Source organism: Saccostrea cucullata, unplaced genomic scaffold (assembly GCF_032062105.1).
Source record: "Saccostrea cucullata isolate Sc308-1 unplaced genomic scaffold, CSIRO_AGI_Scuc_v1 ctg135, whole genome shotgun sequence".
In the NCBI taxonomy this organism is placed as follows: Eukaryota; Metazoa; Mollusca; class Bivalvia; order Ostreida; family Ostreidae; genus Saccostrea; species Saccostrea cuccullata.
This window is the reverse complement of record NW_026933790.1, coordinates 269,640-283,838: the sequence shown is the minus strand read 5'-3', so window position 1 is coordinate 283,838 and position 14,199 is coordinate 269,640. Positions and strand designations below refer to the sequence as shown.

Here is a 14,199-nt window from a genome sequence, read left to right as displayed (position 1 = left end):
AACATAAAAGTTTACTTTTTAAGTCTACATATAAACTTTAAATGCTAGACACCATCTTATCAAAAAAGCTTATTTTGAGCAATTGACTCAGTAAAGCTAAAGTATAGGTTTAAAAACAATATTCCTATGAAATCTTCCCAGTAATGTAAGCTTACCTGGTTTGGTTATGTTTGTAATTCTTGTTATCATTTTAGCTTTACATATAAACGGCAGTGATATAAAACAGTATCCATTGGACCAGGAGGACGAGGAGGAGCCTGGAAATTTATAAATAGGAAATCTATATTCCTTGTTTCCTACTAGTGTTATTTGTTTTAAATCTTGGAGAATATGAATTCAAGATCATTGTTTTGGTTCCTGATATATACATAACAGGTGATTTACCTGCCTGAACCTTGCCACAGATTTTCACATTATATACAAGATAACACTGTTTCACTCTCATATCACACATATTTACAATTTATTTAGCCCTCCATATATTTCTTCGCACCTAAAGAATTGCTATGCAAGGTGAAGAAGTTCATAAACTCCATGTGTATTTTATGATTATTTAATAGAATGTTTTGATATAAAAAATAATAAATAAATAAATTGAGGAAAACTTGATAGAAACACTTTATTTATCATACATGAATATCTATATTATTTTACGAATAAAAAACATTTCTGTCAATTTATCTAAAAGAGTTTGAAAATGTAGCACAAAAAGGGGATTACTATAGATTTTAATGTACAACATATACTGTATTTTTGCACCATGTAATGATAATTAAAAAATGATAGATAGATAAAAAAAAATTAAACAAAACTTTATTTTATCACACATACACATATATCTATATTATTTTAAGGAAAAAAAAAACAGTGTTAATTCACAAAATGTAGCACAAAAAGGGGATAATAATTTGTAAGTTCCTATTACCGGCTTGAAAAAATTAAAATAAAGGTACAATAAAAAATTCATTTTTCTGAAATTTTAATTTTACTTTAATAAAATTGAATGAATAAATCGGATTTAGAAAATATTGCTTATCCAGGTAAGCACAGTACCAGTGTTAATTGAGTGTGATAATTACTTGTTGTTTTATTCCAGTAGCCATCGTATATATACATTTTATATGACAGCTGATTAGGACTGGGTTTAAAATTTACTTTAAGAATTACCATTCACCCACTTCAGCACATCAGACTGGGATTCCTACAAAAACAAAAGTACCCGTGTTAGATGAAAACCATTGTACATTTTATATGACAGCTGGAAAGAATTTTAGCTTTTCCTCAACATACATGTAAACACTAAAAAAAAAACAGTAAATACAATGTAGCTTGTATTTACAGACACAATGATCAACATACCGGAAAAACCAATCCAAGCTGTAGTAACTTTCTGGTTGTTCATTAGCTGTTTAACAAAGCTATCCTCTGCTGAACTGAGAATATAAAAAAAATTCATATAACCTTTACCATTTCATTTTGTTATTATAAGCTTTATTTTCCTAATTAACATAAAACATAAACAAGTACTGTAAATTGACTTTTTCTGTATTGGGTTAATTAAAGCTATGTAAACAGCCACAAATGTTTGAAATGCAAAAAATTGTTACATTGTATTGAAAATGCATTTAAGACAAACAGTGGGAACCTAAGAAAATCTATATATTTTTCTACCAGCAGACTGAACACATCTTGTAATTCTGCAGAATTATGTAACATGTTCCCATCAGAATAAAGTTTGACCACACAGATCTGTTCTGTGACTTACTTTCCTATAATCAGAAGTGATGTGTTTTGGTTCTCGCAGTACTGTTTAGCCATGAACCAGGTGGATTGTAAGCTACGTATATCATTCAGCTGGTAACAGCTGTCCAAGTAACTCTGCCAGCCCACTGGACAAGTTCCTTCAGAAAACAAGATAAAGCAAAGCAACTTTACATATTTTTTTCAAAAAGATATTTCACTCAAAAAAATTTTAAGATCACTAAAAGTTTCAAACATAAATATGTAATTGTAAAAAAAAAAAAAAAAAGGATTCAAATTTGCTCAATTTGAAAAGACACGCATTGCAATATTGATATGTAAATAATATGAATGTATACCTGCTTTTTTCTCACATAAGAATTTGTTTTCATCACTACAGAGTGTAGCTTGCCAGTAGAAGTTAGACATGGGATTGGAATAAACACAAGTGGAACCTCTATTTCTGTAATGTAAATGTTACAATATATATATTAATTGTTTTTGTCCAAAAATACGTATGATAGTAAAAAGATTCAGTCAACATAACTTTATTATGAAACATGTCCGATACTTACACAATAATTCTTCCATAGGAATAAAATGCTTGATATCGTAATGTTTTGTTGTTTGTATCCACAAAACGTCCAGGCCAGGTCTGTAGTAAACAAAGAAATGAGGCAATAATTACCATATACAGTCAAACCTTGCTATCTCAAATTAAATGGAACGGAGGGATATAGCACAGGAAATGAGATATTGAAGTTAAAAGTAATTGTGGTTTTAGCTCACTTTCATTGATCTGTGGTACTCCAAATATAAACTTTCAAGGTACCAAGGTATTCCAGAGATAAACTTTCAAGACACCACGGTTATCAATATTTAGGATACCAGGGTATTCCAGATATTGATATTTGAGATACCAATTGATTATTATTTTTACTTCATTTAACATCAGGTTCAATAAATTTTCAGACTGTAAAATTATTTTTTAGTGGTTCTTTGAATTTATTTTTTTTCCAAAATTTTTTTTAAAGTTACATGTAAAATATAACATTAAATATTACTAACTGTTCAATTTTCTAAGTGCCCGGGGCGGTTAGGGATTATACGGTATTATTTTTACTTCATTTAAAAATCAAGTAATTAAGTAGTTACCAATATAACCCAAAGAAACACCAAAACTTACAGTATCTGAAATCCCTAACCAAGCTTTATCCTCGGGAGTGCGACAGGGAATGAGGTCACTAAGGGACTGTATCATCCTGCGAGATGTTGGGATATATAGGTCACCGTTGTTCTGCTGACAAACAGCTCGCGCGTCAAACCAGTTACTCTTCTCTTCAAACAATTTATAACAGAATCCATTGATAAACTCCCAGTTGTCACTGGAGTCACACAGCTCAAAGGAATCTTCAACAAAAACAACAACAATATAAGAAAGGATGAGACAAATTTAACATTATACAACTATAGACAAAGGAATCAATCACCACAAGAACAATAGACAATTATCATACAATACAACAACACAACAACAATTAAACAATAATTATCATACAATATGACAACACAACAACAATTAGACAATTATCATACAATATGACAACACAACAACAATTAGACAATTATCATACAATATGACAACAACACAATAGTTAGACAATTATCATACAATACGACAACACAACAACAATTAGACAATTATCATACAATATGACAACCCAACAACAATTAGACAATTATCATACAATACAACAACACAACAATTAGACAATTATCATACAACACAACAACACAACAGTTAGACAATTATCATACAATACAACAACACAACAACATACACGTCATGGAAACAATTAGTCAGGGATTTTACAAATATAATAACATACAGTCAAATTATGCTTTCTAAAACTTCACAGGATTGAGAAATAAGAAGAGATATCCAATGGTTTAAGATTTTGAGGTTGTATTAAATGAAGAAAAAGTAATTAGGACTTCCGACTCACTTGACAAATTCATGGCATTGAGATACTGAGCTTTGAAATACTGAAGTTCAACTGGACCAACAGTAAAACAAACCTACAAAATCACAAAACTTCAGTATCTTGAACACCAATACCTCAAATACCATGGATATGTCAAAGTGATTTGAAATTAAGTCCCAAATAATAATACATTCTTCATGAATTTTACCCTGGGTATCTTAAATCCTTGTAATACATCTCAAATTTTTTTTCTCAGTCCCTTTGAGTTTAAGATAACCAGGTTTGACTGTGTAGACAAAGGAAACTACAAGTAAAAAGACACAAATATATTTATAGACAAAAGTAATCTACACGAACAAAGAATTAACTAATAGGTATATATGTACAGACAAAGGAATCTGCAAGTTTAAGGTATAATTACATAGAGACTTAAATCCACAAACAAAAGACACATCTATTCTACACATTCAGAAAGCTACAAACATACAGATGTAAATACATAAAAAACATAAATGACTGATATTCAACATGTCTGCTCTTACAAAAAAAGCATAAATTTTCTACTGGGGCTTCAAACTTCCACCATAGGCCGAAACAGACTAGAAAATGCACTAACTGTGTATGTATGCATACCAATAACACTTCTAATGGCCCTGCTATACTCAAGAAGACTTTAAACTTATTTTTCTGTACATTCACATGTTTAACTTTGATGCCAGAAAGGGGCCCCACATTACTCACAGGACCATGACTTGAACAGTCTTCACGAAAACTTTTCAAACTAACTGGCCAGTCGGACCAGTGAACTTTCAAAATTTACTGGACCACCAAAATTTTCACTGGCCCCTTAATTAAACAAGAGGCCCATGGGCCACATCGTTCACCTGAGCACTGTGGCTAGGAAAAAGTAGAAATTGGTCTGTTATTGAAAAGTTGAAATCCAAAAGTAAACCTTTGAACTGTTATGGTTTTGCTATTCTTGAGAAGATGATTTTTAAAGAATTTTCCTATATATTTCTATGTAAAACTTTCTTGAATCTACACTACCTGAGGATGCATAATTTTTGAACAAGATTTTTAAAGAATTTTCCTATATATTTCTATGTAAAACTTTGGTCGGCCATTGTGATTGTCACCCCCGGGGGTCATGATTTGAACAAATTTGAATCTACACTACCTGAGGATGCTTCCATATAAATATGATCGATCATGGCTTTGTTAAGCCTATATATTTCTATGTAAAACTTTGGCCTTTCACTCAATGTAATCTACACTACCTGAAAAAAATATGATCAATCATGGCTTTGTTATATTTGAGAAGAAGATTTTTGAAGAATTTTCCTATATATTTCTCCATTGTCCTACTTCCATATAAATATGATCAATCATGGCTTTGTTATTTTTGAGAAGAAGATGTAATTTTCCTATATATTTCTTAAAACTTTGGTCGGCCATTGTGGCCCCACCATTCATGGCTTTTCTTCACTACCTGAGGATGTTTCCCCATAAGTTTCATCTTTCCTGGCACAGTGGTTCTTGAGAAGAAGATTTTTAAAACATACCACCAAATTTTCATTAATTCCCAATTATCTCCCCTTGAATGAGGGTGTGGCCCTTCATTTGAACAAATTTGAATCCCCTTCACCTAAGGATGCTTTGTGGCAAGTTTGGTTGAAATTGGCCCAGCGGTTCTTGAGAAGAAGTCGAAAATGTGAAAAGTTTACAGACAGACAGACGGACAGCTAGACAGACGGACGGACAGCTAGACAGACAGACGGACGCCGGACAAAATGTGATCAGAAAAGCTCACTTGAGCCTTCGGCTCAGGTGAGCTAAAAATAAAATAAATACATTTTCATAACTGTAAATTTATACGTTTACATACTTCAACTTTTGAATGCCACCATTTTTCGTCCTTTGTTGCGTTTCGGTAAGTTGTTCGTTGGTGCACATTTTACGTACTAGTTAATAGTTACTAACTAGTTCCGGTTGTTACGTAATACATCCATGTTATGATAATAAGGGTTACAATAATATGATTCAACAACACATGCTTGTTCTTTTTATATTATATATATATATCAATGAAATTTAGGCAAGTAAGTCAGTTAAGATATATATTGACTGTGTATGATTTTTATAATCAACAAGCCCATCGGACTTCTTGAATTTTGATTTTCACTAACCCGACATCAAAATTCACTGGCCTCAGTCTTCGGACCAGTGAGTTTTCGTGAAGACTGCTTGAATGAAATCAAATCTGCAAACCTGGGAAGCCGGCATTTTAATATGACTTATCATGGTCCTGCTGTTCTTGATAGGAGCTTAAAACAGTTTTTCCTATATATTCTAATGTAAAACTGAAAGCAAGAAAGCTAACTTAGCCTTTCACTCAAGTAAGCTAAAAAATGCTCTTTTTAACAATTCCATTGTCCTACTATTCTGAGTATATGTGTAATTTAACCTTACCATTTGGCTTTTCACAAATAACACGACGTGACTCCAAACAATATCGTGCATACACTCTCCCATAATTCCCGGAATACGACATCATAGCGGCACAGCTAGCTCTAGCATTTGTTACACTTGGTTCTTTGTCTGATAACCAGTGTCTGCAAAAACAGTCAGTTAAAAATCCAATAACTTTTATCATTTCCAAATTTTTGAATTAAAATTATTGCATTCTGAGTATTTTAATAAGGTTCTAATAATCTATTTTAACAGTAATAAATGAACAAATTTACAACTAACATTTACAGAAATTCTACTTTTCTCAATCTTTAAATATTTTTCGATAAATTAATTTCAATCTTAGTTTCAGTTTTACAAGAAAAGCAATTTGGTTGTTTTGAAATTTTTGCACATAGAAAAATGAATTGCAATATGGATATATGATTGAAAATCAGGTTACTTTTAATTCAATTAGCTAGTACGGTTTAACTTTGACCTAGCTAATTTATCAGTATCTGATCACCATATACAGTATCACTATAAATGAGAGGGCGTTTCTAGCATGTCTAATTGATGTTCATTCATTTAATCTGCGTGCTTTACTGGGTAGCAACTAGTGACCTTGTTTGTCTGATCATCAGTAAACATTACTTAATCTAGATATACAGTAAAATCACATGATAATCATTTTCATGGGGTCGAACTTTGGAGGTTTAAAGAAAAAAATAAGGTTTGTGGGAATTTGATTTTGTGGTTGGGAAATGTTTAATAGTCATGCATATGCAAGTTTACATTTCCTAGTGGTCATAAATTCATGGGACTCTCCATACCTCGAAAGATAATGAAAATTAAACCCCCATGAAAATTATTGATTTCACAGTATGATAGATTGAGCGATCATGAAAAAAAAAACTATTTAAAACATACACATTTGTTGCATTATATGTAGTGCCATCTAACCAAGTCCAGGTTCTGTTGGAAACCCTTAACCCAATCCAGTAGATGTCTGACTGTAGAGTCTTTAGCTGGCTCCTAAGCCAAGCCTACAATAAAAATCAGTAATAGTAACAAAAGTAATATTTCACAGGTCGTGATAAGACCTTTCTCTGGATACCAACAATTTTGACCTTTTGACCTTGGATTTTGTCTTGCATTTGAAAAACTTCAATCTTTGACATATGCTGCCATAGACATGATATAGGGGCATCAGTGTTTTACAAACACATCTTGTTGTCTATCTCAATCAACTTGATCAAATATACCAACTAAATCCCTTTGAAAAGAGCTCTATTTCTAATCTACTTTTTTCAGCTATTCTTTGGATGGTACAACTGGACTTAAAACAACATGATGCATATTTGTTGAATGACTTAAACCTAATTTATACCTTAAGAGCAGGTGATCCACAATGCCTGGACGATAACTGGATCCCCATAATGTCAAATATTTGTATCTAAAATTTCTGCCCAGTAAAAAATTAACTGTACTAAAAGATGACATATTTAAATGATATAGATAACCCTAGAAAACCTTAAACTATTTGAACTTATCCTAGTATGTTGACTCTCTCAGTAATGAAAATCATTCAGGTTAAGTCCTATAAATTTATCAATAAGTAAACAAAGCCTGACTACTCTGGCTGTAGCTCATCTTGTCCGTACCTATAATAGGGTAAACAAAAGTTGCAGCCATACACTGTCTTGACTTTGTTTATGTTTCTGCATTAACATTATCATTTTCTAACTTACTACAATGTCTTGTAGTTGTACTATGTAATGTGTTTGCTGAATTCAAACCAGAATCTTAGGAGTAGCATTTTTAAAAATTAACATAATTTTCAACTTTCAGTAAACTTCATATCACCATTCATAAAAGAGAAAAAAACATGAGTATTTTTCTTGGATAGTCTAGTTAACTTACATACCAAATTTGACTGAAATCAGACCAAAACTGTAACAGATTTGTTCAATTTTCAAGAAATCCTTTTGAACTTTGAAGCAGGTCTCAAAGGAAAAAAACCATACATTTTTTAAATAGGACTTGCAAGCATTTTTCTTTAGGTATATACTGTGTGAACCTTTATTTTCAGTCTGTATCTTACGAAAGTTTGTTCTTGTATATCGCGCATATCAGACAGGAGAGGCAAGTCTATATATTGTGTCAATTTTGAGCCGATTAAATAATAACAAAACACCGGACTGATCCCGATTTGAAGTCAAAATAATGTTACGCATTCAGAATATTTTTTATTTCCGATGCCAAATAAAAAAATATATAGTAGTCAAATTGTTGAACTTTTAATCATATAATTGAAATTAATTAATTGTCTTTATAATTAGGCCATTCCAAGTTTTTTTTGTGTGAGTCCACTCATCTTTCAAAAACCTACCTACCTATTCGCAAAAAACACAAGCTTAAAAGTCATAAAAATGACGTCCTTCAAATGATTTGATCTAACTAAACTGCTTTGATAGAAGAAATATCTATATATTCTTAAGCAAAAACAACGGATTAAATGCTTACAATGCACCCAATATAACTTACTGTACACATTATTAGAAATTTACAAAATTCAAAAATTTCGACTTAATTTATCAATTTCAGGACTCCTGTTGTTGTGTTTTTTTTCTCATATGGGGTGTCAAAAACCAATGCGCACGTGGACGCTAAACATAGAAAAAACCTGGAATGGCCTTACCCTCTTTACTTCGCAAGTGCCTTGATTAAAGGTACTGACTAAGTGATACACACGGGTGAAATTATACAAGCTTTTTTAATTAAATAATTACATTGCACGTCTACTAGATGGCAAACTACCATAATCGTTAGCTATAGAAATTAATTTAACAATTAATAAGCCTTACAAAACACCAACAACTACGTGTTTGTATACACTCTCATAATTATAATGACATTACATCTAATCACAGATGATAATAAAATTTCATTTAATAAATCTTTTCAAGAATTATTCACTATATGTTAAAGGAATGAATTTCTTTTTGGAATATAGCATTTAACTCCGCAAGTTAATTTCCTGCTGTACAGTAACTTACATACCAAATTTGACTGAAATACGACCAAAATAACAGTAAGAGACTTTTAAGAAACCTTTGGAGTTTTGAAGCAGGTCTCAAAGCATGCAGGCCAACCATTTACAACCATGTTCCACATGAAACTAATTATGCAAATTGCTAAGGACTAAAAGTATGCCAAGATACATTATGTTCAAATACGGAATAGTTACCATAATACTTTCTGTATCATCTCAGCAGGAATTGGTCAAAATCAATTGATAAATTTGACGCCCGTACCCGATTTCAAATGCAACAAATAAAGTCAGGGAAGCATTTATGAAAGAGTGAAATCTCATCCTTTTTCGAAGAACCAACATTCTGATTGATTTTATGCTCAAAATGATACCAACTGCTGTAAATGAGGAATGTATTTTAAGTTTTGTGTGAGTTATTGGTGTGTAAATCACACAGACTTGTCACATAGGCATATTTCATAAAGCGTGCTAGCGCTTCGTGAAAAATACGCCTATGTGCAAGTCTGTGTGATTTACACACCAATAATTCACATTAAACTTAAAAAACATTCCTTATTAATATTTACATTTTACATGTTTGAAAGCACCAAAAATATACTCAATATTTGAACTTCTCCCTGCCCTATATCATTACATTTTTACTAACGTCGATGTAACCTCATTGAGACGTCAAATTAATGTGAATTTTCTCCCTATATATTTCTACTTGCGATTATACACAAAAATGGTGTTCAAATCAATTTCACAGTAGGCTTAGTAGAAAAACATAGCAAAGTAAATATACATGCATAAGGACAAAGGCAATACTGACTTTTGAAATTTTAAAATTCGATCTGACCCTCCCCATAGTTAATAACAGCTAGAATTCAGTGCTATAATTTTTTTTTCGATTCGAAATTACTTGTATGCCTTGTTTACTGAAAATTATTAATGAAATTATAAGTAAATTTTTATTTGGCTGTATGGTAAAGGAATGAATGCAAACTTTTCATATTTTGGTATGCATTTCTCATTTTTAGGTGTGATTGTATATTTAAATCTGCTATCTAGATTATATATTACTGTAAAAGTACTTAATTCCACGGGGTCATAATTCCGCGGAAACAAAATTTCTATTCAATCCGCCAGTATTAAATTACGCAGATATCTTGGATTGTCATTATGTCCTTTTTTAATCTTTAGTATGCCGTTACAAATTACCGCGGAAAAATAATGTCCGCATACATAGCGGAAATTAATCCCACATGGAAAAAGTATGTCTATAGTTTTGTATAACAAACACAGAAATCAAGTAAGATAACATTTCTTACCCAGTCATCATTATTTTTAAGGATAGCGAGGGTGGAATTCCGAGAACTACATAAAATGTCAGCTTCATTATATCTGTAAGCTTGTGTTGAAAAAAAATAACAGTTTCCATTATGTTCTGTCCACTTCACTGGGCACACAGTCCACACATCAGCAACAAAGAAAACTGAAAATAAACGTTAATTCATTATAATGGTTTACGGTATGTGTGAGGTGTCTAAACAGAGTCCGAATTATTTTTCTTTCTCTTTGATTTTTTATAAGTTTAATAAGGATGAAAGGAAGCAAAGCTTTTAAAATCAAAACTGGAATTCATATTTTAATTCTTTTCCACTCACAAAATTTAAGGGTCAATGGATCCAATAAAATCATATTATTATCAATAATCATAATCATATATTTAGCAGGACAGGTTGAATTACTATTTATATACAGCTTTACATATCTATTTGAAGTAGCTTTAATGCAAGGACGGACATACAGACGGACGGACATCCTATACTTTTCAAGCTTTTCTATGCTTTTCAAGCGGGGGGTATAATAATATGCATAGTACAATGACATGCACGGTTTGGATTCTGACCAAGACCCTCTATATGCAATTGTAACTCGCTAAGAAGAAATATGTAACAGAGCAGATCAGGATTCGAACCTATGCCCCCTGATCATTGTCAGTTGTTATACCAACTGAGCTCCCTGGCCACTGGTGATCGAACTTGTCTGACCACTACATTTCTCTGACCACTACATTTCTCCTCCTGACAACAGCAGCTCAGGCTCTTCCCTGGCTGGACTATCACCGATCACTTTCATGAGTATTTAAAAGCTAAATAAGTCTAAAGTACCTTGAGTAGCTATAAATATAACCATGTATGTAAATTCTGTAGCTAGGCTAGGTGGTTAAACAGTTCATTGTATTGGACTTGGTTACAATTTTACACAGTTATTTAATGACATTTTCCACGATATAATTCTAATTCTATATTATTCTAACAGTAACCAGTTGGTAACAGTCTTATACACCCATATGCCAATAAACAGACAAAAAAGTGGTCTTTTACTGAAATTCTGCTCATTCAGAATGAATGATTTATTATGTAATCTTGAATATAAATTTAGTACGCATAATAATTTAGTCGCAATTAACTAACATTATGAGAAATCCCAATGTAATAGGCCTAAACTTTGCTTACTTTTCAGTTGCTCTTTTTCTCGTGTTGTTTTTTTTATATTCTGCTAGGACAGCTAGATTAAATAATACCATACAACCGTCTTATGATGCATTAAATCAATCTTATTTTTTACACTTTGTTTCAGTTTAAATTTCTACAAGAATACTGCTGCATGCTGAAATAAAAAGATTCTAAACTTTGCCGCCTGCTGACGAAACCTCGCTAATGACGGGAAGTCAGTATTGGAATATAGCAGCAAAAAAGTTGAACCGCTAGACTGACAAATTCCGGATTCATAATAGATTGAGCGATTTCAATAGGCAAATACCAGGAACCTATATATTATAGTTCCCTGCAAATACTTACCATTTAAAATGAACACATAAACACGCCACATATTTCTAATCAATTAAAAATGAGATTCGAAAATTGTTCAGTTATTGGGAAAAACCCAATAATACTGAAAAATATAGTTGTCCACTTTTTTAAAACAATAAATTCCCAATTACAATGTAGCCATTTTTGTGTGTCTTATTATATACAGTCAATCTACATATGACACAAGGCTTGGGTCCCCCACATTTCAGATGTGAACTTCAGACTTTGCAGTGGCTCTTTTGTAACATGTCTGTATGTATCTGTAACCAGTACAAGTCTATTTATCAGATAATAATATTGATATCGGTGTACCTGAGGATAGGAGGAAAACACTGCAAAAAGGAAGGTCCGGTTACCTTAAATTGTTAAAGTGATCAGAATCTTAACAATGTTGACCTTTGATATTCCAGGATGCTTAGCCCCTTGAAACTTTGTTTAACTGACTAATCCTCAACAGGTGGCTGCATGTTACTGAAATATTCTTTGTAAAATAAAATAAAATAAAATAAATTAATTAATTATTAAATAATAAATTAAAAAGAAGAAATAATAATAATGAATAAAATAAATAAATGTATAAGTCACATATTAAATTAAGTTTACGTTATTTGTATCTTAATTTATTTCTTCAATTGAGGAAAACATAAAATTAAACTCAACCTTAATCAATTCAAAGAGATAATTATTACATGTAGCAATTTTTCACATTTATAAATGCTGGATGAAAATGACATGATTGCAATCTGCCTGCATGTTTCGTTCCTTCAATCAAAATTACATACAGACATTCAAGAAGTAATTACTTTTTATTGCAAGATTTTTGTTGGGACATTTTTCGTTTAATTTCGTCTGTTCATTTTTCTCGAAAAAGGGGGGTGGTGTCAATTCTTTAATTTTTTGTTGATGCTCTTGGGTGCTTTTAATTAATTCTTATCTGGTATATCTACCGTTTATATTTTCCCCTAGATTATGCTACCATCCGATAACAGAGATGGGCAAACAAGTCGATGTTTCAGTTACAATCTACACAATATACAATGAAAGGGATGAAGAAAAACGAACAGTGATCTATCTCAAAGAAATCAATAAGCAATACAAAATTGTGATCAGGACAGAAAACACGGACCTGGGAAATTCCTAAGGTGTGATCAGGACAGAAAACACGGACCCGGGGAATTCCTAAGGTGTGATCAGGACAGAAAACACGGACCCGGGGAATTCCTAGGGTGTGATCAGGACAGAAAACACGGACCCGGGGAATTCCTAAGGTGTGATCAGGACAGAAAACACGGACATTGGTGGAAAGTCAAAATTTTATTTTTTCAAAAGCTTTTGGGTGTGATCAGTACAGAAAACACGATTCCTAAGGTGTGATCAGGACAGAAAACACGGACCCAGGGAATTCCTAGGGTGTGATCAGGACAGAAAACACGGACCCGGGGAATTCCTAAGGTGTGATCAGTACAGAAAACACGGACCCGGGGAATTCCTAAGGTGTGATCAGGACAGAAAACACGGACTCATAAATTCCTAAGGTGTGATGAAAATCAATAATTTTGTGAACAGACAGAGAACACGAACCCAGGGAAATTTGTGATCAGAAGAAAACACGGACCCAGTTTTCTGAACGTGTGATCAAGATAGGTAACCATTTTGGTTACTTTGATTAGGCATAAAGATAATTATAACAATTTACCAGATTCTACCTTCCACCTGACATGTTACATTTTATTGCAAAATCTCGGTCATTTTTTTAAAATTCTTTTCACCACTGCACGGGTCCTTTGTTAATCTAATGACCTACAACAAGTGCAGTCTCCGGTGGCATAAGGATACCCGTACCTGCTGAACTCTCTTGGTCACGTGGGATTATTAAAATATAAAAGAATTATCTCCCATGATACAGTTTATCACCATATACAGCTATATAATAACTGTCAAACACAGCCATAAAAATAATCTGACATCTTGTTAGGATTGGTAGAATTTTGTTTCTTATCTATCAAAACTAAAATTTGCAGGCAACTTTACTTGCACGTAAAAAAATTTATCAAATATTAAAAAAAAAAAAACTGGAGATTCTATTGGTTTTGATCAAAGACTTTGATCAAGA

At 32.3% G+C, this 14,199-nt stretch overlaps 1 protein-coding gene across 1 annotated transcript in view; it reads right to left on the bottom strand.

Annotated features, from left to right (window-relative positions):
• The window catches only part of LOC134239370 (uncharacterized), an 89,048-nt gene that overhangs the window by 37,922 nt on the left and 36,927 nt on the right, over window positions 1–14,199 (bottom strand). Inside the window, exons 25-35 of the mRNA XM_062721549.1 lie at window positions 10,539–10,702; window positions 7,104–7,219; window positions 6,195–6,337; window positions 2,927–3,150; window positions 2,316–2,395; window positions 2,100–2,203; window positions 1,766–1,901; window positions 1,340–1,433; window positions 1,168–1,201; window positions 385–438; window positions 156–257 (exon numbers count right to left, since the gene is read on the bottom strand). Coding sequence (XP_062577533.1) covers window positions 156–257; window positions 385–438; window positions 1,168–1,201; window positions 1,340–1,433; window positions 1,766–1,901; window positions 2,100–2,203; window positions 2,316–2,395; window positions 2,927–3,150; window positions 6,195–6,337; window positions 7,104–7,219; window positions 10,539–10,702 — 1,251 coding nt within the window. The remainder of the gene's footprint in view (window positions 1–155; window positions 258–384; window positions 439–1,167; window positions 1,202–1,339; window positions 1,434–1,765; window positions 1,902–2,099; window positions 2,204–2,315; window positions 2,396–2,926; window positions 3,151–6,194; window positions 6,338–7,103; window positions 7,220–10,538; window positions 10,703–14,199) is intronic.